This window comes from Betta splendens, chromosome 2 (assembly GCF_900634795.4).
Source record: "Betta splendens chromosome 2, fBetSpl5.4, whole genome shotgun sequence".
Lineage (NCBI taxonomy): Eukaryota > Metazoa > Chordata > Actinopteri > Anabantiformes > Osphronemidae > Betta > Betta splendens.
In genome coordinates, this window is record NC_040882.2 from 26041018 (window position 1) to 26065621 (window position 24604).

Consider the following 24604-nt stretch of genomic DNA (forward strand, 5'->3'; position numbering starts at 1 on the left):
CACCAAGGAGGATTGTGAATTTTCAAGCGGAGTCCTCTCGACCAATGAGAAGACGCGGCTGAGCCCGAGGGGGCGGGCCCCGCCTCGCCAGCAAGTTTGCCTGAGCACTGCGCTCAGACAACTTGATAGAGAGTAACAGTAAATCAGACAGAGCAGCTCCTCCGCTCCAGCAGTGAAACTGAAGCCCTGTTGCAAGTATTTTTGGCTGCAGACAGCACCGAGTGAGATCACTGCGGTCTCTTTCCTCGGACACACTCAAGAGGGACCGTTTTCACTCTCCTTTCTGCTATATCCCAACATTATATCACACTGGAAATGTCCGAAAACAAGCCGAATGATGAGCCGAAGTTATCCACGACGGACAGGGTGGTGAAATGTGAGTAACGTGTCCTCGCGCGCAGCTGGAAGTGTTCACGGCGGATTCAGCGGCGGCGGCAGATGTTAACGTGGTCGGAACGTGTTGTCAGGGCTGTGGAGGAAGAAGGGTGTTAGCCGAGCCGTGACAGCGGCGGCGAAATAGGAAGTGAGGGCAACTCCACTTTGTGAACGCGGCCGAGGAACGAGGCGAAAATGCGGCTCGATGCGCCCGCGAGGCGCGACCCAGCCTCCGCTGCCTCCGCTGCGTCCGCTGCGTCCGCCCGCCGCCTTCAGCGCGCCGCCGCGGATGCGCTCGGTGTCATGAAGCCGCGCGCACGTTTACACCGCGCGTGCAGATATTGCACAACCCCAAAAGGGCGATTTTCCCCTCATTGTGCATGCATCGCGCGCGTCAAAGGGCTCCTGTGTGTCGGTTGTGTTTTCTCTCTCCCTCTCTTGCATAATAGCGCTTGATGTCGTCTGTGTTTTGTAATCGCACATTTGGGGACGGGGGTGTCGATCGCGTGCATCTCCGTGCCGTACGGGGGGCTTCTTCCTGCCTTCTGTGTTTACAGGTCTGACGTTCCACTTTTGCGGTCTAACGTGAGCAGCCGCTCGGGGATCGCCGTCGACCCCCCCCCCCCCCCCCTCAGACTGGAGCCGGAGCCCAGTCCACGCAGCGTGTCCACGCAGCGTGTCCGCTCTCCTGGCGCTCCCTGCGGCGCGCGCTGGGCCAAACGTCTCGTGCCGCAAGACAAATGGAAGTTCTTCCCCCCGCAAGTCAAATGACAGAACGGGTTTATTTGCACTGGCTGGTCCGGGTCCAACACTAGTTGCGAGCCACCCCCCAGGATTCATTAGCACAGACGTGCAGCAATCCCCACATGCACGAGCACAGGAGGGAGTTGTTGAGTAATTATTTTATTCAGGCTTAGTAGCTGAGGTCGAGCATGATTAGAACATCTGCGACTGCTAAACACTGGGAGTTCTGTGCTGCAGTGTTTAAAGAGCCCGCTTGGGGTAATTGACTGGACCCTGCAGAACTGCCAGGCTCGGCTGCTTCGCTCTCCGTTCCAAGCCGAATAATGTTTAACAAAACCATAACAGCGGTGGTTTACTTCGTTTTCAAAGGCCAGAGCCGGCGCGTCACGGCTGCGTTTTGCACCGAAAACTGGGTTGAGGGTTAAAAGGGAGTCACAGCATGTCTTGTGTGCGTTTGTAATGAATATTTGAAGAGATCGCCACCCACAGAGAGTCTCCACCAACTTGAAGGGTAATGAAAAATACATAAGACAACTATGGGTTCTGAAGAGATTTCACAGCGTCACCGGGAGACCTGCCGCTCGCGTTGCTTGAATCCGAAGCCATTTTTCTGTGTCACTCGGCTGACGCTGTGTTTTCAGTGGCTCCCTGCTCAGCTGCCGGCCTCGGCCCTAATCAGGTTCTAATGCATTGATTAGTCATTAAAGCGGGTTGCCAGGGAGTTTGAGAGGCCGGGTCCTGGTGCTCTGCTCTCGACCCGATGTCCACATCAACAAAGTAATTTAACTCATTATTCATTCATGGAGTTTCCAGAAGTCTGTGTTTTGGTAATGCATCAGTATTATGCCAACACAGAGGCCGGCTGTGTACAAAGCAGCTCCCTGAAATGACTGCAGGCTCTAGGTGTGAAGTCATTTGTTTTCTGCTGCCTACTTTGTCCCGCTACCAGACGTCGGTCCAACTTATCACGCGCGCTTTGCATCCACCTGCTCTCAAAATGCATTATTGTGATTCTCACGAAAGCTGCATGGTAATTACTCTGAGCGGTTTAATCACCAGAGCCCGGATTGTGGCCGCGCGTTTTAATCCCTGACAGAAAGAGTCGTTTTCAGTTGGGCACGAACGTCTAATGAACTCACGCTCGTCACCTTCATGTTAATCGGCTGCTCGTTGTCCTTGTCTTGCTGGATGAGGGATTAGCATGCATTTGGGGTGTTTACCTGGTGAAGTAGCAGTTAAATAAGGATTGTGTTGTTACTCATGATAATCCAGATTATCTCGTCTGCTGCCTGTATTAACTCTTTGAAGTAATGCACATATCGATTGGTAAAACTCGCCTGGTTCACATCTGCTTATAACGTGAAGATATTTGGTTCCTGTGTTGACCACTGCACACATTCGTAGCTACCTCGGCCAGGTACAATAAAAAGCAACGCTGGATAATGCTGTTGCCATGGTGTGCTCGTGACGAGCGCCGAGCTCCAAAGTGAAACGGCCTCCGTAATGGTGTTTTTCCGTCCCCAGCTGAGCAGCAGGGCCTCCGAGCCCCCAGCGGCGCCGGGTCTTTCTCCGTGAGCGTACATGGATAACATCTGACATTTGACTTTTGAGGAGAGGCTCCCATGCTCAGACATGCGTGGGCCGCTGAGACGGCAGTGACAGCGGCGCAGCGCTGGTTCCAGCAGGATCGCCGAGTCATTTATAGCACGGAACATCAAGCAACGCCACATACTTGATCCCCGTTTCATGCCAGCGAGCGCCTACATATGGTTCATGCGTCGCGCTCGTGAGCTGACGTGTGCACAGTGTAAACACAGACATGTAGAACTCACAGGCTGAGTTGTGAAAACACAAAGTGCCTCTGTTAATGCACATATAACAGGACAGACCTCCTCCTGTCGCGGTGCTGATGGTGGATGTGCTCTTATTTTGAAGAGTATTACCAGTGGGTCCAATAATAAAGGCAACGGCTGCTGTGGTTCCGTAGAACCCAGGATTCATGCACAGTTACAGGTGAAGCACAGGTGACGGCTGCAGCTTCTGCAGAAGGAGAACTGGTTGTTTTAAAGCCTGTGATTAGTCAGTTATTTCAGGGAGTGTTTGATGCGTTGCTTGGTCACTATCATTAATTACTGGTGCTCAGGAAAGTTACGCACCAGGATCAGCTGCGTGTATGGAGACCGCGCCTCATGCAGTGGTTCGCTGACTCGTCCGGTTTGGTTCGTTGTGCAAGTCTCTCCTTTTCTTCTCAATCAGATAATCTCAGTGGTGAGTTTATATAAGTTCTCTTCCTATGAGGTGTCACGTCCCACGTTGACAGCGGTCCAGTCTCTCTTCTCGCCGTGGAAACGCAGCCTCCATGGCTGCAGCAAACATAACTGAAGCGGCGGCGCGTGTGTTCCTGCGTGTTTTCCTCGTGTGCAGTGGCTTCTGGTAACAATGTGTTGCATCACGGCTGCCTCCGCTGTAACGTGATGCTCAGATACACTCCGTGCCATTCTGAACCTGAGTAAGTGCACCTTTACTGCTCATTAGATTAAGGAGGAATTAGGCTGTGTTGTGGATTTGGGGCACAGCAAAGCGGTGGATTTAGACAGATTAAGCTCCATATAGGGGGATAAAGGCGGCTCTGCTCTGAGGTTGTAATCTGACTCCATGCATTAGCTGCTGCTCTTGCTAATTCATGGGAACAAATGGGTGTTGCTTCTGCATACAGAAAATTGTTCACCTGACTTTGCACGTTTAGTTTATAATGAGCCTATAAGCAGAGTTTGGGGATTTATGGTACAAGCATCCGGCTAATGTAGGTTTTTCCTACGGCGTCTTACGCGTGTGGGGCGTAATGTCCAACGTTTTCCTTTTCATCAAAAGCCTCAGTGTTTTGCAGGAATCGGGAATTGCACAAACACTGCTGTATTTGCTAAAATGACTCTGCATATAAAAATGCTTCAGTATTTCCCATTTCACAAGTGGCAGGTCAGCCAGCAACACATGGAGATGAGTGAGTTATAGCGGTGACTAACAAAAGCCATTTGGAGCAGAGACAGCAGTTGTGCCATTGGATGCCTCTCTGGAGCTGGTCGCTAATCAATCAATACACTGTAGCTACACACTGGACACAGTGAGTGTGGGGGAGGAGAGGCCAACCCAGTGAACTGGGAGCAACTGGTTTGCAGGGTGATATTGGGAGTCGGCAGAGTAGTAAATCTGCTTTCTCACCTCGACTCCCACTCGCAGGACAGAGCATCGACACACGGCTGAGAAATGTGATTCTGTGGGGGTAGATTCACAATGCGTTTACTCCACACGCGCACGCACACAGAGACGCACGCACACATGCACATGCGCGCACACACGCACACAAACACACACACACACACATGCGCACACGCATGCACACAAACACACGCACGCACTCACACACACATGTGCACACGCACGCACACAAACAAACGCACACACACACACATGCACACGCGCGCACACACACGCACACACACACAGCGCGCGTGCACACACATGCACACACACACATGCACGCACACACACACACACACACACACTTTTGTAACATCGTCCATTTTTTGTAAATCGAGAAAACATTTTTTCTTAAGATATGAGATGTAGGAACCTTCTGTCACGCAATTGTTGCCAAACGCTGATGAGCCGAAGCTTTTGTCAGTGACTTAACAAAAACTCAATTAAATTAAAAACGCAGTGGATGAGAATTCTATTCAGAAGGGTTTTGTATAATTAGATTCCATGTAGTCTGATTTTAAATCTACCTGCATCTGTAGTTAAATAAGCAGAATTGCATTTAAAACACTGTTTTACAGCTCTACTTTTAAATGTATCTAAAGTCTTGGATGTTCATAGTGACCAGTATGAAAGTGAACAGCCAGTCGTTCTACTTTGTCACAGGTTCAGGCGGTTCCAGCGTATTTCTCACAGCGCTGTACTCGTGTTGTGAAGTTTACAGAGTGAACATCTGTCAAACACTCGTGTGCCACCAATTACATTATGAATGCACTGAATGCTCAAATCTGTACACCTCCAGCTACGTGATGGGCAAAATAATTGCAACCTGTTTGCACTTGTGAATATTTATTTAAGCCCCGACCACAGGTATGCAAACACATGCCAGCTCCATGTGCTAAATCAGGAGCCTCGTGGCAACTATGAGTAACGCTGTAGTATCTGCACAGTAATGTTACTATCAGGAGCATTTCGCCCTCATTCTTCCTGCACAACGTGACGCTGATGGGAAGACATTCCTGCGCTCGTCTGCGTGACCCGGACAGGTCCCTGCATGCGTTCCGCGACAAAGACCCACACTCCAGCTACTGAATTTAAAATACGGCTACGATGCACGGAGCCATCTGCCCACTAATACTGGATCACTACTGGGAGATACTGGGAGAAGTCGCCACCGTGCTCTGGCGTCAGCCTCCGAGAGCCACCGGGTTCAGTATCTAATGCTGAGAGAGGATGCCTATTCTGTCATGTCACGCAGGCATCAGTGCTCATAGACACCCACAAACACAGCACGCTGCAGCTGAATGCAAATACAACCTGCTCCTATGAAGAACCCATGAATATTTAGGGTTTTTGTGCATTTCCACGACGTGTGAGGGAACATGGAGCACGGTTTAATGCAGAGCCTGTACATTCTATCCAGACAGCCAGGTTTGCAGGTCATCCAGGTTTAGCCAACACAATATATCAGTCACTTCTGCTGTTGTTGCCTGTTTGGACAGTGTGAACACATGAAATGCACGTTTGAAGAATTTGACGAGGGTTGTGACCATCTGTGTGGACTTACCTGAGCAGCTGGTTGCTGCAGAATGAGCCTGGGAGCAAGCAGCCTGCCTTCTTTGCCTGTGCAGACACATAATTTTATTGTAACGTTTTGAATATTGACAGTGGCTCCACTGATTCGTGACTTAGAAAACAACGCTGCTAAATCTGCTGCAGCTAAATTGCGGTGAATCCGGTAACGATCGTTAGTGAGGCCTAATTTTCACAAAGCAAACTTGTCATGAGTGTGCAGTGCTGCACTGGCCTGGAGGTTTATTTTGGCGGGGGTTGGTTCTGGCCAGTGACTGAAGCATAAGCACCAGCGTACAGTAACTCCACATGGCTTCGGCACTGTGACGGCCCACTGGGCCTCGCGGCGGCCGTAGGAATGCAGCTCGACCCCACGTGTCAGGCACCAGCTTGCTCTCTGTTCACTGCTCAATGACAGCAGGCAGCTTGGACTTTAACCCACTTCCTGACGTTTTTCTTTACTTGATGTTACCAGTAGAAAAAAAGGAGGAATGTTTGTTATAGACTCATCTCCTTTTAATTAAGAGCCTAAATGATAGTTCTGTAACAGGTGGGTTAACGATAAGTAATAATTATGAAGTAATTACATTTAATATCTATTTAGAAAATACTGACATTTCATTTTCACTATGTTGCACATTAAAGGCCACTCTCAGGTCAGCTTAGTTGAGAAAATGAACAATAATTACCTTAACCAAGGAAAAGCTTAATTACAGATGTGTAAATATGTGCGTGATATGCCAAGTTGTTTTCCTTCTGTTGGCTCACTGTTGATCCTGGTGCATGAAACGGCGGCTCCGGCGGGACTTTTCCTTTCTTTCAGATGACATTAGCTGCCTAGCTAAAGTACCCAGTGTGTGGATGGCAGAGAAAGTCCAGCTATACAAATACAGCTGGAGGTGACTCGAGGCCCCAAGGTTTATTTACTCTCACTCACATGCGTTAATTATAGACCACCTGGCTGAAAATTAACCCTCTTACTCCACACATGGAGAGTTTGTGGTGAATTTTGGTGTCTGTCTTTCTCCATCACATGGGAGAAAAAAGGGTCTTTTATTATATGTCAGCTTGTTCTATAATTGACCTGACAGGATGTGGTTGTGTGAGATTGACATTTGTGTGATGACACATGACAGGACCTTCTGATGTCGGCTGACATGCTTCTTATCCGCCTACTTATTATATAGAACTTTTAGAAATCTGGACTTGTTCCAAAAGGGGAAAGGGACTGTGTGTGAGCGTCACAGGGCTCCGTTCGCAGAAACGTAATGAAGCGTTCGTAAATGGTTGTCATGTGTACGTAACCCTCCTAAGCCACAGCCCTGCTTGTTTTCTGTCCCTGGCTTTACAGCTTCTGATTGGCTGAACACGCCTGATCCAGGCAATCAGCAGTGAGTGGGCCAGGCAGTAAACAGGCAGCACTGTGGTTCCAGCCCTGCCTTTGAGCAAGCCTTTATGTCAACAAAGGGAGCCTGTTTCCTTATAGACCCCACCATGATGCACCTCTATGTAGTTACAGTCTAGTCTTGTTTCACTTGAGTCTGGTTGACGTTATTGGCTATAGTGTTACATACTTCCTAGGTTACTGAATCCAGTTTCTAAATATATAGTTGTCTAACGTTACCTCATCTCTTTTCATGATCCCAGTTGATGTGGTCATAGACCCTTGTGCTTGGAAATGGGGGCATCTCATTAACCGGTTTACTTGTTACACATGGTCCCTTTTAAATTCAAGACTTGAACTTGTTTTCAAAGGGATCTACCATGAATGTACCGTAAGGCTCTTTTGTGATGACGACCAGGGAGGGGTTATGTTAGGACACAAGTGAGCAAGGGAGAGGGAGAAGGACCACGACCTGGTCCACTCACTCAGAACGCACAGTTACCTTTGCTGGTTGCCCATTAAATCAGGCCCCAGGCGAACTCAGAGGGCCACCAGGTGAAATTTCATTACCGGCAGCAAAGTAATTTTCTCCTGCATTATGCTATGATGGTTCATCTTATTTAAATCCCCATTAGAACTTGTTCGTGATGGGTTATGGCTTGCTGACAACGGTAGTGGTGTAGACTGGAAGCATAGTGTGGTCTGAGTCACCCCCTGGAGTGACCGAGCCAAGTCGAGCACCATCGCAGAGCGAACTGATACCTCAGCCGCCTGGACTAACATTCAGCCTCCGTTAGGCAGGTTGTGGAGAGGTTAGTTTGTCCCATGGCTCTAATTGATTTTGTACCTGTCCATACAACCACCAGGGAGCCGTATATTATGATGACCAGTCATTTAGGCTTTAATGCCATCCTGCTCCCTACAGGACCATTAGGAACACAGGGAAGGCTTCTCTGTCAGGATGGGCCTGTTTCTCCCAAACAGCTGAGTTTACCTTTATTGTTTGCATCCAGCGTTCCTGTTTTCAGTATGTTGTAGTCGATGCACTAGTCAGTTGTCCGTGTTCATAGATGTGTTTTTTTATGTTTGCGTGAAGACAACTAAAGGACATCAGGCCAAGGAAGCAGCAGCCACCTCCCGTTCCTCTGATTCCAGTTGCAGACGTAGTGAAAACTGATTTATGAAACCGTGGCTGACATGTTGTTTCAACAAGCTAATCTCCTGAGCCTATGATATGGTCCGTTGTTGGTAATTAATGCCGTTGTCACACCGCAGCCCCCCCCACACACACACACCCTCAGTAGCTTAGCTGTCATGTTCTTTGGCAGCTCGCTCGCTGCTTTGCCATATCGTGCAAACCTTTGATAGTGGCCCCTCCCCCACAGAAACCGGCAGCACGGTTGAGTGACACAGACCCTCGCTGGTGCACAGTTACTGCTGTGAACACAAGTTTAGGTATGTCCACGTCGCTGACACACAGTTCAAGAATACTAAAGAGTACAATGTCTTTGACAGCTTCTCCACTGAGGATCAGCAGATACAGTCAGCACTGGCTTTTTTCAGTCCTGTAAAAATGTGGGACTTTTTCTCCGGCTCACAGTGTTTTTCAGTCTCTGTGTCATGTCTTCCAGCCGCCCTCCAATAACATATATTTGTCTTTTTCCTCTGCTCAGTTGTGGTTGTGCCATCCCTGCCTTCAGTGCGTCCTCTGGGCCACCATCTGCTGCCATTCTTCAGCAATTATTTTATTATTCCCTTTTGCAAACGCTGCTGCTCAACAGAGTCGGACCCATGCAGTCCAAAACACCCATAATGCATCAGGCTCGTGTCCCTGTAGAAAGCGTAACGTGATCCTGCAGGAGGAATGTGGCAGGGGTCGCGTTCAGACCAGTCGGGGTACAGATCGGCCAGTTGGTCAGAAGATGGAGCGTCTTCAAGTCATTTTAAGCCGCTGCTTTGGAAGCAGGCGGACGCTGGATGTAAGCGGCGTTACGCATTTGTTGAGTGCGGTCTGTTGTGTAGCTGGCAGTTAAGTGGGCAGGGACTTCTTTTCAGCCTAACAGATGGTGTATACACTATCGAGCTATGTGGTTCCACAGCATTAGGCTCCACCACTTCAATGGATGTCTTTATAAAGCCTGTTTGCTTTTTATGAAAGTAAATATACAGTGTTTGAGAGCCTGCTACCTTTGATACCCTATGTAACCACTGCCAGGATAAATGACATTGTATGATTTTGTTGTTTTTTAAAACTTGCAGTGTATCAACATCCATTTAAAAATAAAGTTCAATGCAGCATTTCTCCTCTTTATGTACATTAGTATGAAACAATTTTTAAAAGACTGTACCCAGTCGGGGAGGGGGGGGGCGTAAAAAATTGAAAAAACTGACCTTGTGCGTTTGTGGGAAATTGTAAGAAGATATGTGTGATATGTGTGCACAGCTGAGGAAGTGCAGGAAAAGGGAGTCATGAAGTCAAGGCTCCCTTCAGGCAGTCAAGCTGTCAAGTGTCTCTCTTTGAGTCCCGATTTTACTCACTGATCTGATCAGCAGGGACACATGACCCTTGGAGAAGCCCTGTTTTGCCTGAAGGACTCGGGGTCGTGACCTAAGCAGCCCACTCCTTCTTGACCCACGCTACCCAGCAGCACCTAGACTCATATAAAAGCTTCAGTCCGACTTCCGCTTCCAGTGTCTGATTGGAAGCTGACCGGCTTTCAAAGTTGATGCATTAACAGCTGCTACGAAAGCCAGCACAGATGGCGCCTTCAGCGTAATACTCTGCTAGTAAACTTTGAAAGTGCTTTCTCTGCAATGTGGAGGTCAGGCTGGCAGCGGAGAACAACGATTTACTTTAGTCACTTTTAGCCCAGAAGGGTTGCAGCTTCTTCAGGGCTTCGTCACCGCTGTCCGTCTCCTGATATATAGAGCACCTCTAGGGGGCTAGAAATGGCAAAACAAGGTGCTGTTTGTGTGCAGTTGGTGTGGAGCTCCATTCTTTGCTGACTCAGAATTCTCTCAGTCTTGAGAGAAATAATTCTTTTGTTTCCTTCCCTCTTATTGCAGCTCATGCTGTGTTTTGCTTTTCTTTCTTGGCAGGCGGGTTCCCCTGCTGGCAGGAGAACCCGCCACACCCGCACAGTCATGGCCTAGAAATAAGATAGTCTTGAGAGGTGGGTGTGGGCAGAGGGGAAAAGAAAGCGATGACAAAGGGAGGGGACTCTCAGGGACCTTGTTGTCTTGGCAAGAGGTGGTAGGAGGTGGCTGGCTGCGCCATCCCATTGCCTCGCCACCTGTCCTCTGAAGAACCACAGGCAGTCTGCCAGAAATGAGACTCAACCATGACTCTCTTTAACACAAATACTCGATTCCACAAGGACACAAGTTCCTGCATTAGGTGTGTCTTGTTCTTACCGAATCACAACCCTTCAACTGTAAGCCTCATGCATGTGTTTATTGAGAACAGGCATAATTTCTATTTGCCATTGTGGTCCACCTTTGTCCCTCTGACACTCCCAGTAATAGGGATGACATTTTGCAAACATGATGGGGCCATTAATCAGGAGGAATGTTACCTACAGTTCAGTCGGTGTTTTATTTGGGTCAGCCTAGGGTCTGGTATGCTCCGTTTACCAAGTGAAGGTGCAAATATAGACTGGCCTCATCCCCTCTGTATGTGTCTAGTAATTGCATTCTAGAAATGCCAACATCTCCACTGCCAACAAGCCCTCCTTGGGAGGTGCGATCACGCCTGTTGTGGCATATTATCTTGGAGCCAAGCTGTGAATGAGTACAGAAAACACTGAAGTCCATTGGAGTTTGCAAAACGTAACATTTTCCTGTGTTACGTTTAGATACTGTGTAGTCCAGCAGTAGGTGATGTTGTAGTCGGTAGTTGTGCCAGGTTCCATGTGATTGGTGATTGTTGACTTCAGCTTGTACCAAGAGGGGCACCAGGCGACCGAGGCTTTGAATGCCTGAGGAGGTTAGGCCGGCTGAGTCAGCGTAGCGTCATATCAGAACCGGTTTTTAATTGGATTTTTATTTGTTTACATATTCATTCATCTTTTCGTATGCGTGTCCTAATATAACTTCCTAGGATTTGGTCACAGTTTGATAAGCGCTGGATAACTAGAACACAGGTCAATCTGTCACCGGGGTTCAAATGTTCTTAAGTGTTGCAGGTTTCTCATCACTTAAACTTCAGCTCGTTATTAGTCCAAAAACAAGGCCTAGTCATTGGTTGGTCAATTTGTTCTGCCATCCAAGGTCAGCCAGCTAAACTACCCACTGTGTGTCCATATTGTGTCCAGCCCCCTGTCTGCATGTCAAAAGAGTCTAAGAGCAAGGCACCAACAAGAGCACTTTGTAAAGTGGCTTCCTGGGCGTTGGAGTCGTCGGTCCTTTCTGCTCTCAGTTGATAGAGTGATGGACAGTGGAACTCCCACAGATGTGCTTGTGTGTATGTGCACGGCCGGGTCCTTGCCCAGGCTGGAAGCTGAACACGTCCAACTGCTCAGCTGCTTAACCTTTCTATTTAACATCTGAAGGAAATATTGAAATTGTAGCCTTGAAGCTCTGCAGACAGATTTGTGCAAAGATCAGACCTGTGATGGCGGAACCCTTTTGGGTCCATGGTTGCTGTAAAGTATGTGTATATAAGTTACGGTGCTCATGTCAAATGTTAAGTATCTATTAGCTTAAACCTAGAACTGGTTCTAATGCTTTGATAGGAAGAAGCTCTTGGCCATGAAACTTAACAACATCAGCAACAATACTTATGTAATTTAATAGATTTATATTATTTATATGAGTAAAAGGTACAATCAGTAGTTTTATTGTTTCATTTACACTTTGACTTTGAAGTCTGTAGCAGCTGCACTGCCTCCAGTCAGGAGCTAACTCAGTCAGGACAAGGTTAATGAATGTCAAACCACAGTGATAAAATGTGCAGTTCAACACAGCAGAAGCTTCATGGTTTGATAACGTAACCTAGTAGCTCTGCTTTTATCAAACTAACCATGGCTTTATCAAATATCTTTCCTCATGTTTGGCCTGGCCTGCAAATAAAACGCAATGTTTTCCATTTTAAAGATCAAATAACCTCCTATGATGACCTTTTAGTTCAAACTATCTTAGACAGGACACTTTCACATTGTCACGCTACACCCAGAAAAGGTCTCTCTCCCATACTGATCCATGAGTCAATGCATGGACTTAGAACTAGATTCAGAATCCATGGTATTTGCCATTTTAGCAACCTCACCCAGATGCCTTGAGCCGGATACCAAACAATCACATTTGTTTTCATCGTAATTTAGCCAAGTGTCTCGGGTGTTGGTAAATTACTGCCTTCAAACTTGGGGGAGCTGCTACAACCAATGGTCATTTTGTGGGAATATTGACCAAGCGACATAAAAAAGCATTAAAGCTGTAGGACTGTGAACAAATGACTGTATTTGCATTGCAGTATAGTAATATTAGCTATTTGCCTTAGCTTTATGTGCATTTAATGGATGACTTGGGAAATTCAAGACGTGGTGCACCTTTTGGGGTGTAACCCGGTTATTGAGAACTCCTGGACACACCTTGTTGATCTACATCGACTCGCATGAACGAAGCCTTGTAATGTAAATATTTGACAGTGTGTCTTGTGTTGACAGGGGACGTAACCCGTCTAGAACACAAAGACGTGAGGCAGCAGCCGGCTGACAGTCACAATCCACATGGTTTGCACGTGTTTTCACGGCCGTCACGTCAGAAGAGAGAGTGTTGTGGTTGAATTGACTTACAGTCATTCTGATGATGCATTTAATCAGAATATAACATACCGGTGACAGAATATCCTGATATATGTGACCGTCTTGTGCCACAGGTTCCATTTGTGCCAATGGCTTGCACACAGCTGAGCACGCACCCATAGCGCCCTGTCTTCCAGATCCTTTCAGCCTCCTCCATTGTTCCGTCTCTGCTATGCTCCAAAGCTGATTACAGCGCCTTCTCTAATGAAAGCTAATCCTGTGTCACGGCATTGTGGAGAAGGAGCAGGAGAAGGAGGGGCAGGCCTTGGCACGGCGGCGCTAGCAGGGAATGTCTTCTTTAGGACATGTCAGAGTGGCTTGCAGAGTAAATGCCAGAGTGCGTTAGCGTCCCCTCAAACCTGGAAACCTGCGAGCTGTTTTACATGGAGAATAATATCTACACGCAAAGCTGTCATGGCCTGTAGTAAGTCTCTCACCTGAAGCATCCTGTTAGCTGGAGTGGGACACCTTCACCAGTCTTATGAAGTTAACACCCAATCATTCACACTGATCACTAAAGAGCTATAATTTAAATTATTAGGCGATTTATTGAGGATAAGGTTTAGTCTTTTCTTGGCAAATACACAATAATGGCAAAAGGTGTTACAGGCAAAAGTACAATAATTCTTAAATATTCAATATCATATTTGATCCTTTTATGCGTTGGTAATGCATCTGCCTGCTTGGTGCAGACAGCTGTTAAAAACCTCCATTCCTGTCTGTCCCCAGCTAAAGGTTGGTTGGTTGCATTTCTTTGTGGTCGCACTACACCAGGGGATGTACACAACAACAATGTTGACCTGAATGTGGCTGGTGTCAGGGGTCTTATACATCTTAAGCTAATTAATCTAGCCTTTCTTCGACCGCAGTCGTCATCAATCAGTGGTTAGAGTATGGATTATACTGCTCCTCGCTCCCGATACCGCTCATGAATGTCCGTGATGATGCTGCGTTGGGATGGTGGCACTCGTTTGAACTGAAAACTGCCATGTTGTCTGTTACTGCAGACTGGATTTGACTTGTCTGTAGTTGGGGCATGGCCTGTAATTTGGGAGGATGGTAAATCTGCAGGGACAGCCCATCAGTGGACTGTGGGTCAGGGCGTGGATCGTTTGTGGTGGATTGACAGGTGCTCCCTTTTTTTCCTCACCCTGACTGATGCATTTTTATTTCATTGACTGATCTTTCAACCCCATCTGACTCGGGCACCTCCCCCTCTGCGGCATTCATTTGCCAGCCGTGATACAGGTCCCTGGAGGCCTCTCACTCTGTCATTGATCGGCTGCTACATTGATGACTTGCCGCCACCAGAAAACCATTGCAAAGACATCCCTTAGAAAATGCCCATCCACCCCCATCCACCCCCACCTCGCCGCGCTCGCCGCCCACTCCCATCCAGCCCTTTCCGTGCATACATCCCTGGGTTCACCCACGCTAGCCTCCCACAAACCTCACTAATTAATCAGGGGCTTAGTCGGAGTGATGTCTGAGCAGTGGTGCATTTTGATCACCTGCTGCTGCCAGCGCTTTCTATATTCCTCATCTGAAAGTCCGCTGAACCAACAGCGGGATTGACATTTGCTTGTCGCCCTGGTCCCTGCGACGGCGCTTTGGGCTGTTTTCTGTCCGAGCTTTGATGCGACTGGCAGCCGTGGCAGGAAGAATGCAGGTCTTGGGCGTATCGTTGTCTTATTTACCATATGACCTGCCTGTCTTAATAATTAGAATCCCTAGATAACTATCACTCACGGGAACCTCGGCCACATGTTCCTGCAGTGAGCAGCTGCTGGATATACTCCTGTTGTTTGTGTTGCACCGCATTCTACCAATATATCATCTTAAAGCCTGCAACACGGGGATTCGTATCATAAGACATCTGCTCAGATTTCAATCTTTGGATTAAGTCTGCAACATACCACAAGCGAATCATTTTTAAGCCAATATTTTGATGGATGAAAGATTAAGACGGGCTCTGCTGTGCTGTTTCCTTGGCAACCCCCTTTTTACTCCGTTTTATCTAATATGTCTCCTGTTTGTCGATGCAGTGTAAAAGCTTATATCTCCTCAAGAGATGATGACAGTCAGCAACTGCACAATAATCGTCCACTGCATTGAGTCATCAGCATTCCAATTAATGATGTCATTAACCACAGGCAATGGGAATAGTTAAAGACAACATCGTCAGAAATGCTTTCATAAGCGGTGAATTTATTTTTACATACGGTATCTCTGAAGAACTGAAACGATGCTTACTTGCAATGTTTTGATTTGCATTTATCTGACAGCAGACTGTTCCTCCAGTGGTATTTGTCCATGTCACCAGTGCCAAGCAGCAATCAGAGCTGAAAAGATTGTATATTAAGAGCATATTTTACTGTGCGGTTGCTTCTTCCTGCGTGACTGGACTCACCCCAGCATGTAATGGTCGCTCATGCTGCTGTAATAAATGGAACGCCGTGTTCGCTGTTAATTTGAAGGAACAAAGTGAATAATGTGAAGGTACAATTTGGTAATATTAAAGCTTGAATTATTAATGAGAGGGGGCACAGTTAGTTGTACAAGAGTACAAATTATTAATTCGAGGGACCGACTTATAATTTGTCTGCACAAATCATGCCGGCTCTGCCGACTACTTGCCTCATGGCGCGATATTAGTCATTGATACGGGAATGATATTGAAAGTTCTGCTCTCGTATTTTCTCTGATATAGTCAAGGTTCCTCTGCTTGGTGAGCATTTACTGCCCTGAAGCAGCAGATTCCAAAGCACTGATGCAGATGACTTCTGTTTGAATGCAATCAAGCCTCTTCTGGACCAGCTGTTGCTTTTCCCATTTTTGTTTCAGATGGTTGTTCAGACTCATGTACAAATATCACATGTAAAAAGGAAGAGGGTCGTACTGTAAGTCAGTTTTTTGTCCAGTTCTATGAGTTGGCTGTGACTTCCACACAGTGAATTGTGTTAATAGAGAATAGAATAAACGACTTGGGATTGAGTGCCCGCCTGTGAATTATTGATTGACAGTCTTACGGTCTTCTCGTTGGACTGGAGAGGGAGGAGGCCTGCACAAAACCTAGATACCAATTTCACACTCGACATACAGTACGGACGCTGGTGTATCAAGTGCTTGGTGCAGATCAAGTTGCAAATAATTTGTTGCCTTCTGTATAAAGAATTCCCCTTGTGGTTGGGCTGCTGCTGTAGCTATATGAGCTCGGCCTCTTGCATTATGCATGCGTCAGGTAGTCTTAGGCTTGGACTCGGTGGTGGCGTGATAATGAAGCTGTGAAACAGGAGGCTGCCAGGATTCTGCTATAGGAACACTGAACATTCAGTGCTACAGAATGTAATTAGATCAACAAACTCCGACTATGGGTGAAGTTGTTCCCATGTTAAACCATCAAATGAACCCTCTGCGTAGACGGACTTGTTGGATGTATTTTTTTTATGCACTGTCTGAAATCTCCAGTAGATTCAGTTCCTTTTTAAAATGCTGGTGTTTGATCCTCTTCCACTACTTTCATTACAGATATTTAGCATTTGGCTTGGAGCCACTTCACTTTTGCTCGGGATGGAGAGCGGGGGATCGGGGGGGGGTGGCGTCTATTTAGTGCGAGGAGGGAACCGCGTTGTGGATCAGACACTGCGCTACGTTTGCGTGATAACGTCTGGCCACGCACCCTTTGCTTTGTGTGAACTGACCTTTGTTGCACTCAGACATAGTTGTGGAGCCTTTGTTCTGCCTCAGCTGCGTCTCGGTCCTGCTGAGGTTTCCACTGGTCGTGCTGAGTCTTGGGGGGGAAGAAAATTGCTGTTGTGGTGGCTTGCGTGCTGCAGGGGGCGGGGGTTTGATGTGGGCAGTGACAGCCCCAGTCTCGCCCCGACTCCACCAGGGCTCCCGTTGCATTTTGCTGCATCTGTGATTTTCATTGGCATCTGATGGAAAGTTCGTTTACGTCACAATATTTAGTATTTTGGCCCAGGATGGCAATAATTCATCAGAAGTTGTTGCTTTTCTTGCCAGGCACTTTGTTGCTTCTGTGTGGTTTGTAAAGGAATTCAATTGTTTTCTCAGTGCCCACTCACTGGCCACAATCCCAACTCCGCTTGAACACAATATTCTTTGAAAGAGAGGCTCGCATTCGCATAGACCGTCCTCGCGACTGTCTGAGTCGATGTGTGCTATACGTGCTGCTGTGCCGTTGATTAAATCCAACCTGGCACCGCGTCCGTCGCTGGTGACACTGTTATCTATTGATCAAGCAGCCATATTGTCAGTGGCTGCGTTTGACTCCCGTGGTTCATTCACTGTGCTTTCTGTCTGGAGCATCACTGAATGTCCCTGCGCTGATGTTGATCCTGCCTCTGACGTTGCTTTTAGAGACAACTCTGCGCCGGCTGACAGGTCCTGGACGTGTGGAGGTGTTGGAGACAGCCGACCTGCCGGATCAGGGCACACTCGCGCTCGCACTTGTGTTCTCCGCTAAATGAGCCAGCAGCTCTGCAACAGTCCGCCTCTCTTTCTCCAATTAGGCGGCTCTGTCCTGCACCGTGTGACTGCTCACCTCCCGCTGCCTCATTCCTCAACGAGATCACATCTGCTGTGAACTGCGGCAGCCTGAACACTTCAAGCAGCCGGTTTCCCCGCTGCTGCGCTGCGGTTTCTGATGCTCCGTGCCCGGTCGTGGCCGTCTTCAAAGAATCGCACCTGAACGTCTGTCGGGTGATGTACTGTGGAGTAATTATTCCCTTCACGCGGCTGCTGGATTGATGATCCAACACTTTGAGTTAAAGACCTGAGACTTAATAATAATCCATTATAGAAGCAAAGAATTAAATGTTACTATAGTTCTTACTGACCAACACAGCACAGTATGCATTCATTAAATAAACTTTAAAGTTGATTAAGCATGGCCTCCAGACGCTCAGAGGTTTAGTGCTCTATTAGTCCTTAAGTCTAATGGCTGGATTTAATTTGTAGCTTGGAAATTACAATGCTAATCTGAGACAAATTACCAGAGAGGATTCAATCGAGCCCCGCGTTTTCCTCCTTCCTCCTCTCTGACTCTGTCTCGCTCCAGTCATTTCTCTTTCATGCTAGATGTGAAGCTGCAGTGCAACATTGTGCTTACATAACGGAAGGAAGGGAGCAGAGAAATGTTCGACTTAATGAAGGCAAAAAGCGAGCGGCTAATGGCGGCCACTTCTGAGTCATGGCTGTGTTTCGGGCCGATGGCCTCGGGTCACTTCATGCTCTCACGACTCTGCGAGACGCACGAGGCTGTTTGCAGCGATCAGCCGACTGAGTGGGAGTTTTCTGCGAGCATTGCTCAAAGGGAAACGGAAAGAAAAGGAAAGAGGAAAGACTTTGTCTAATTTGAGTCAGTTATTACTTCAGATATGAAGCATGTGCTTTGCTATTGAACCTAGTATTCCACATTTTCACAGCGTTGTATCTTCAGCATCGCATTTAGCAGGTGATTTCTATTACTTCACCACTGGCACCTGCTGGCAGTTCAGTGTTTCCATCGTCATGAATGTAGCAATAATAAGGGAAGACTCGAACCAGCAACCTCAGCTTTCTCTCTTGTTATGTCCATTAGCAAACAGCGTTTTCCTGCAGTAGAGACCAGCGTGTTGGGTTCGCTGCAGGTCGGGACACTTTGCACGAGCAGATGTCACTGTATTTGTGTGATCTCACCTTTGCGTGTTCACTTCAGCAGAGGTCATGTTTGCAGCATAAGGCTGCTGTTGAAGAACACACCTTAAACAGGGTGTTTAATCCCGTTTATACCTCCCTCATGCAACAGGTTTTTTTTTAATCTCGGGCAAGTTGTTGCTTAGTCATTCATGTTTTATGAACTGGTTTGGAAGTTCTTTCAGTGTTACAGTAACACTTGACTGGTGCGAGGTAAGGAAGACTCCGCACCCACCGGCCTTATCTGACAGTTACACACATTTCTAACGAGGTACTTAGAGCCAACTAAAATGATGCCCCTGATATTTTGTGACTCATGCTTGTTATCTTAACCATCTGTGGCCTAGTTATGATTATGAGCAGAGTTCCAGTGAAGCACTGGCTTTGTTTCTCCCTTTGTTCCAGTGAAAATGCCTCCAAGCCGGTTTTTCACCTGAGCTTTCACGAGTGATGCACTGTGTGGTGGTTCAAACCCCAGGACCTCGCTCTTCCACTGTGTTGCACAGCAGGCGCTCACCGGGGGCCTCGGGTAATTCACCCCTGAATGGGGATTCAGGATTCCCTAGGTTAAAACATCAGGCTTTGATTGTTTTAGAGGATTCACATGAAGCCCAGCAGGTTTTTACCTGGTTGGAGCAGAGCTCGGCTGGAAGCTGCTGGTGTCGGGTCATGAAGGCCTGTGTCCCACAGACCAGTGAAACAGCAGTTAGACGGAAATGATTGTCCTCCTGGTGGATCCGAGCTCACCTGCCTGCAGCGCACTGATGTTCAGGTTTTGCTAACTAGTTCCACTTGATATCTTGGCTGTAGGCAGGAGTTTTATCTTAGATAATCAGGTGTTGTATTTCAGATAAGCGTAGAAAAATGCTCCCTCGGTCTGATAGGGTGTCTCACACTTTGCTTTATTAAACACAGAGTCTTTGCCTCTGGCTCCCTGCCTCAGTCACCTGGTTACTTCGAGTGGACGGTAATTATGAGCACATCACGGCGTCGCTGTGAATCAGCTGGATCTGTCTTTGATTCTCTTTAATTATGTTCCCTTTGTACCTTTTTGTGGCGATCACTGGGTTGTGAAAAGGAAACTCTTGCAGTGGCTTTGGTTTAGGCGGCTCTTACTTAAATTGCCTTTTAATAATGATTGTATTTAAAACGATGAGGAACCTTTTTACCACTTTGATGCCAACTGCTGAAACGTCGGTGACATGGCTTCCATGTTAATGTGCCTCTGCTCCTTTGTTAAAACGTGCTTTTTATTTAACGCCTGTCCAAAGACTCACTCAGCTGTTTCATAGCGAATAAACGTGGGCCGTCTATTTTTACGCTGATTTAAAAAGGAAATTTCACAGTTTTAACTTAACAACCACAAAGACACTATTCAGGTTTTCTAACAAATTAGTTTTATCTAAAATTACTATGAACACATTGTTGTCGCTGTGAAAATGTGAAAAAAGTGTTTTACGCCACTAAGGAAATTGACAGTAATGGAGATTAGTTGAGGATTTGATCGCCCCAACATCCATGATGCCTTCAAGAACACTGTGAAATACATTTTCTCTTTTCAATTACTCTGCCCTACGATAGATGAATCCATATCGGATTGAAATGACATCGGCCAGAGCATATTAAATAGTGAGATAGTTACACATTAAACCCAGCGAGATAATTTACCCATATTGTTTAGACTTTGTTCTCATCAAAGGCTTTTTGTGTTAATAAAACAGCAGATATTTCAGTTCCCTCCTTCGTTATCAAAGTGTAATCTCCTTTGCTATGAATATTGCCAAGCAAACTAGAAACTGTGTGGGTCTTTTATAAATACTAAAAATTGAATGACTCACAGATTATAGCAGCAATCTGGTAAATCGTCTCAGAGGGAGGCCTGGAAGCATGAGCGCGAACACTAGCGCTCTCCTGCAGGGAGCTGATCCCCTGGAAGGTACAAAGTACCTGCTAATCAAACAGCTTAGATGCCGTTTGCTCAGTGATGTGGAATTAACCGTGTATTCTCATAAGCCTCTTGTCAATGAAAAGTATATTAAAACACTGTAAATATGTGATGAGTCTATACAGGCTGTGATGATCCTTGCTCATCCTTCCCCTCTACGCCTGCAGCTGTTCCGTTCCCTCCCAGTCACCGGCTGACGGCCAAAGAGGTGTTCGACAGCGATGGGAAGCCCAAGGTGGACGTGCTGAAAGCCCACCTGACCAAGGAGGGCCGCGTGGAGGAGGCGGTGGCTCTGCGGCTCATAGGGGAGGGCGCCGCCATCCTGCGTTCTGAGAAGAACCTGCTGGACATCGAGGCCCCGGTGACAGGTGAGGAGACCCGTGCAGGTTGATTACCTGGATCAGGTGTGTTCCAGCTGTCAGGAGCAGGACAGTGGCCTTGGAGCAGGAGGGGAAGCTATTCAGGGTTGGAACAGTCAGTGCTCCGGGTTCAGAGTCTCCTCATTAGACCAGTCAGTCAATAATGCAGTGGGGCGTTGTGTAGCATTGTGATGTGGGGGCTTGTTTTAGTGTCACATGAAGAAAAGTGAGCGTGGCTTTCTCTGCTCGCTCTGTTTTGACCTGATGATTGTTGCTCAGTTCAGATAACTTGCTCCATCCGAGGCAGGTGCCACCACCAGCCTTCAGGTTTGGCTCGTTAACAGACAGCTGAGAACGAGCTGGGCAGTTTAAGACCAAAGTCAAATAAATATTCATGAGGTTGTACGGCATCGTCTGCTGCGTTTAACAGCTTGGATGCTGTCTAAATAATCGGTGAATAGCAATAGATCTTGTCCAACTAGCATCTCCGGTGCACAAAAATAATCAGTCTCCACCACAGAGCTGACAGTACAAATCAATTTGCACTCAATGTTAACTCACAATAATTCATTTTATACGATAGGATGTTTAGACACAAATGGAGGATTACAGCAGCGTGAAACTTAATTTCCTTAATTAAGTGAGTCATTGTGCCTTCGGGTCACACATGGGCCGCGTAGTAGCAAACGCGGGTTTAGCTCTTTGACTTTGAGGTTATCCAGCTTGGCCGCGATCTCTCACTGGAATTAAGTAAATCTGTCATGACAGAGTCTGATGAACCTTAAAAGCATCTTGTATGTGGATTACACAGCTTTTTTACAGTTAAGTGCGGATTCTGTGCCAAAAGCTCCTGCAGCTGAAGTTGGCTCCGTTCATGTCCACGTGCTGCAGCAGGAGGCTCTTCGTGGCCAATGCATCGATTGTGGCCTTTCTTCTGGTCAAGTGCCCTGTTCCTGCATTAGACTTTCTGATTAGGCTTCTTTGATGTTGATACAATCAGAGGCAGAGGCTGCTTAAAAGGAGCGTGGCCAACCAGCGTCTCCGGACCGTGGCCCAGAGAGGCCCAACGCCCGCTTGCATTCATGAATGCGTGGCCTTCGTCGGAGACCATTATGATAAGAGGCGCGTCTTGTGGAGCTGGTGAAGAGGGTCAGGCTTAAAAAAGATGCAAACTGGGGGCTGTGTTTGTCTGTCTTCATCTTCAGCCTCAAAGGCTTTAAATATTTAGTCAGAAGAAATTGAAGCTTTTTTGATTCACAGCAATAAGTAAAATTGGGAAAGATGAAAAAGCAGTTAAAATGACTGAATTCAGCTGATTGTATTGATCTCAAAGCTCTGTTCCAGTGTCTTCAATATATTTAAGTGGAATTCACTGAAATGGCTGCTTCAGAAAACGGTGCTGCGCTTGTGGGACCGATCAGATTAACGAGTGGTGACGTGCGCTGCAGTACGTGTAAAAACATTATGCGAATCTGCACGTTAATCTGATCACAATCTGTTTGGGTTGTTGCTTTTTTGTGTGTGTGTGTGTGTGTGCGTGTGTGTGTGTGTATGTGAATCTAGAGGAGCTGAGTTACAGGCTTGATTTTAGCCAGTGAACCTCCCTCTTTTTGTTTTGTTTTGCAGTGGACTGCGTCTGTGTGCGTGCGTGCGTGCGTGTGTGCGTGCGTTTGTGCGTGCCTGCGTGCGTGCCTGCGTGAGTGTGTGTGTGTTCATGTATTCTCTCCCTCCCACGCGACACCTCTGTCTCAACCCTTCTCCCACTCGCTGCCTGCTTTGAACACTGCTTTCTGGGCTGCGTGTGCTCGTGGTCCTGCCGTGTTTCCCTCCCCATCGCCCTGAACTCGCACGCCGTTCTCCATCAACACCGCTTTGTTTCTCTCCGCGCCGCTCGTCCCTGCGTCTGCCGTCTTTTATCTTACTGTGACATGCACAGGAAGCGTATTGTCCCTCCCCGTCCGCCCGTACGTGGCCACAGTCCAGCCTCACACAGTCAGCAAATTAGTATGAAAATATTTATCATGGATGCAAAGCATGACAGGTCAGCGCCGCCTCGCTCGCCGCCGCTCACACTCGCGCTCTCACTTCCTGGTTGGGCAGATGGCAGGCGGGGTCCGTGGGGGGAGGGGGTGCTGAACGCGGCTGCCATAGGCCGCTGGGTCCAAGCTGCTCCCATGGACTTCGCACAAGTCGCCCATCGGCCTCGCTGAACACTGAGTAGACGCTGCCGCCGCATCAGCAGACGACGGCAGCTTCTACTCACTGTTCACGCGGCTGCTGCCGCGACGGAGCCCCGTCTCCAGGAACGCGAAGGACGCGTGGGAAAGAAAAGAAGAGAGACGTTAGCGCTGCACCGCGGAATCTGGTTGTCTGCGGCGAAGAGTCGATCATTTCTAAAGGAGTTGTATCGAGCTGTTGAGATGAGAATTTGCCTTCTGCACCGTGAGGCCCTGATGATGATGGTCACAGCGTTAAAGCGAAGGCGTCTGCTCTGCAGCGTAGCGGGTTCTCCACCGTCCAGTCGCTCCCCATGCGACAGCCTGATGAGCATTCAGAGCAGCCAGGCTCTTTACTGTGCAGATACTAACAACATAATCATTTTCACTTCAGAGACACAGGCCTCCTTTAAGGACGCGTCTTACTTTCATTTCAGTGTAGTTTAATCTGGAAGGTGAACTCTGCTGCTTTCAAGCTCAATAAATAAATAAGTAAATGTGAAAGACGGTGCCCTAGCGCTGTTTCAGCAGGGAGGTGTGTTTAGCTGCGTGGGGGGGGGGGGGGGGGGGGGGTTCCCTCTCCTCAGACCATATGCATCAATCTTGCTGTAGACGTTCTCAGACATGGGCTTCCTTAATGTTGGAGAAGAGTAGAGTGACCAGCTGAGGGTGATGTTTCTGCTGAGGCCCAGCTTCAGCCTCTTCCAGGATCTACAGCATGTCCATGCACTCGCAACCACGGGCGGCTTTAAAACGCCGCGTTGCTGCCGCCACCTCCTCTTCAGATTGAAGTTCACAACAGATTGCGAGCGCTACGGCACCTCCCTTGCATTGAGGCTCTGCGGTGTCGTGATGCAGCCGGGGGATTGTTATCATCCGGTCTCAATCAAAACGTGCTCCGGCACAGTCTCCCCCAGCGTGGATCTCTCTCGCTCAATGAGCCCGGCTCTGGAGTGGCCTGTGTAGGTTCTGAAGCCAGGTTGTGTAATGCCCACCGCCCACTCCAGAGCTGCTGCCCGCTGATATGCTGCTACTCAGGGAGATCACTTCAGTGCACAAGCTGTAGATGGCCAGAACGAATTGTTTCTCACTCCAGATAATGTACTCCCACCTGCTCTTCTTATGTGGGTTTTGGTTCTCACCTCGTTTTTGTGTGTTGTGTGACAAGAGGGAGGGAGGCGAAGCGTCTGTAGGTGTATGGAACGAGCGGTGGACGGACGGACGGACGGACGGGCTGTGTTTGCTGTGATTAAGAG

At 47.8% G+C, this 24604-nt stretch overlaps 1 protein-coding gene across 4 annotated transcripts in view; it reads left to right on the forward strand.

The window, feature by feature from the left end:
• The first annotated feature begins 118 nt into the window (after positions 1-118).
• The window catches only part of LOC114868420 (protein phosphatase 3 catalytic subunit alpha), a 46765-nt gene continuing 22279 nt past the window's right edge, over positions 119-24604 (forward strand). For 3 of the 4 annotated variants that reach the window (XM_055513646.1, XM_055513652.1, XM_029171989.3), the window contains exons 1-2: positions 119-376; positions 20941-21141. In XM_055513646.1, the coding sequence (XP_055369621.1) occupies positions 316-376; positions 20941-21141 (262 nt within the window). In that variant the 5' untranslated portion in view covers positions 119-315. The remainder of the gene's footprint in view (positions 377-20940; positions 21142-24604) is intronic. The other variant, XM_029171999.3, reaches the window with a different exon arrangement.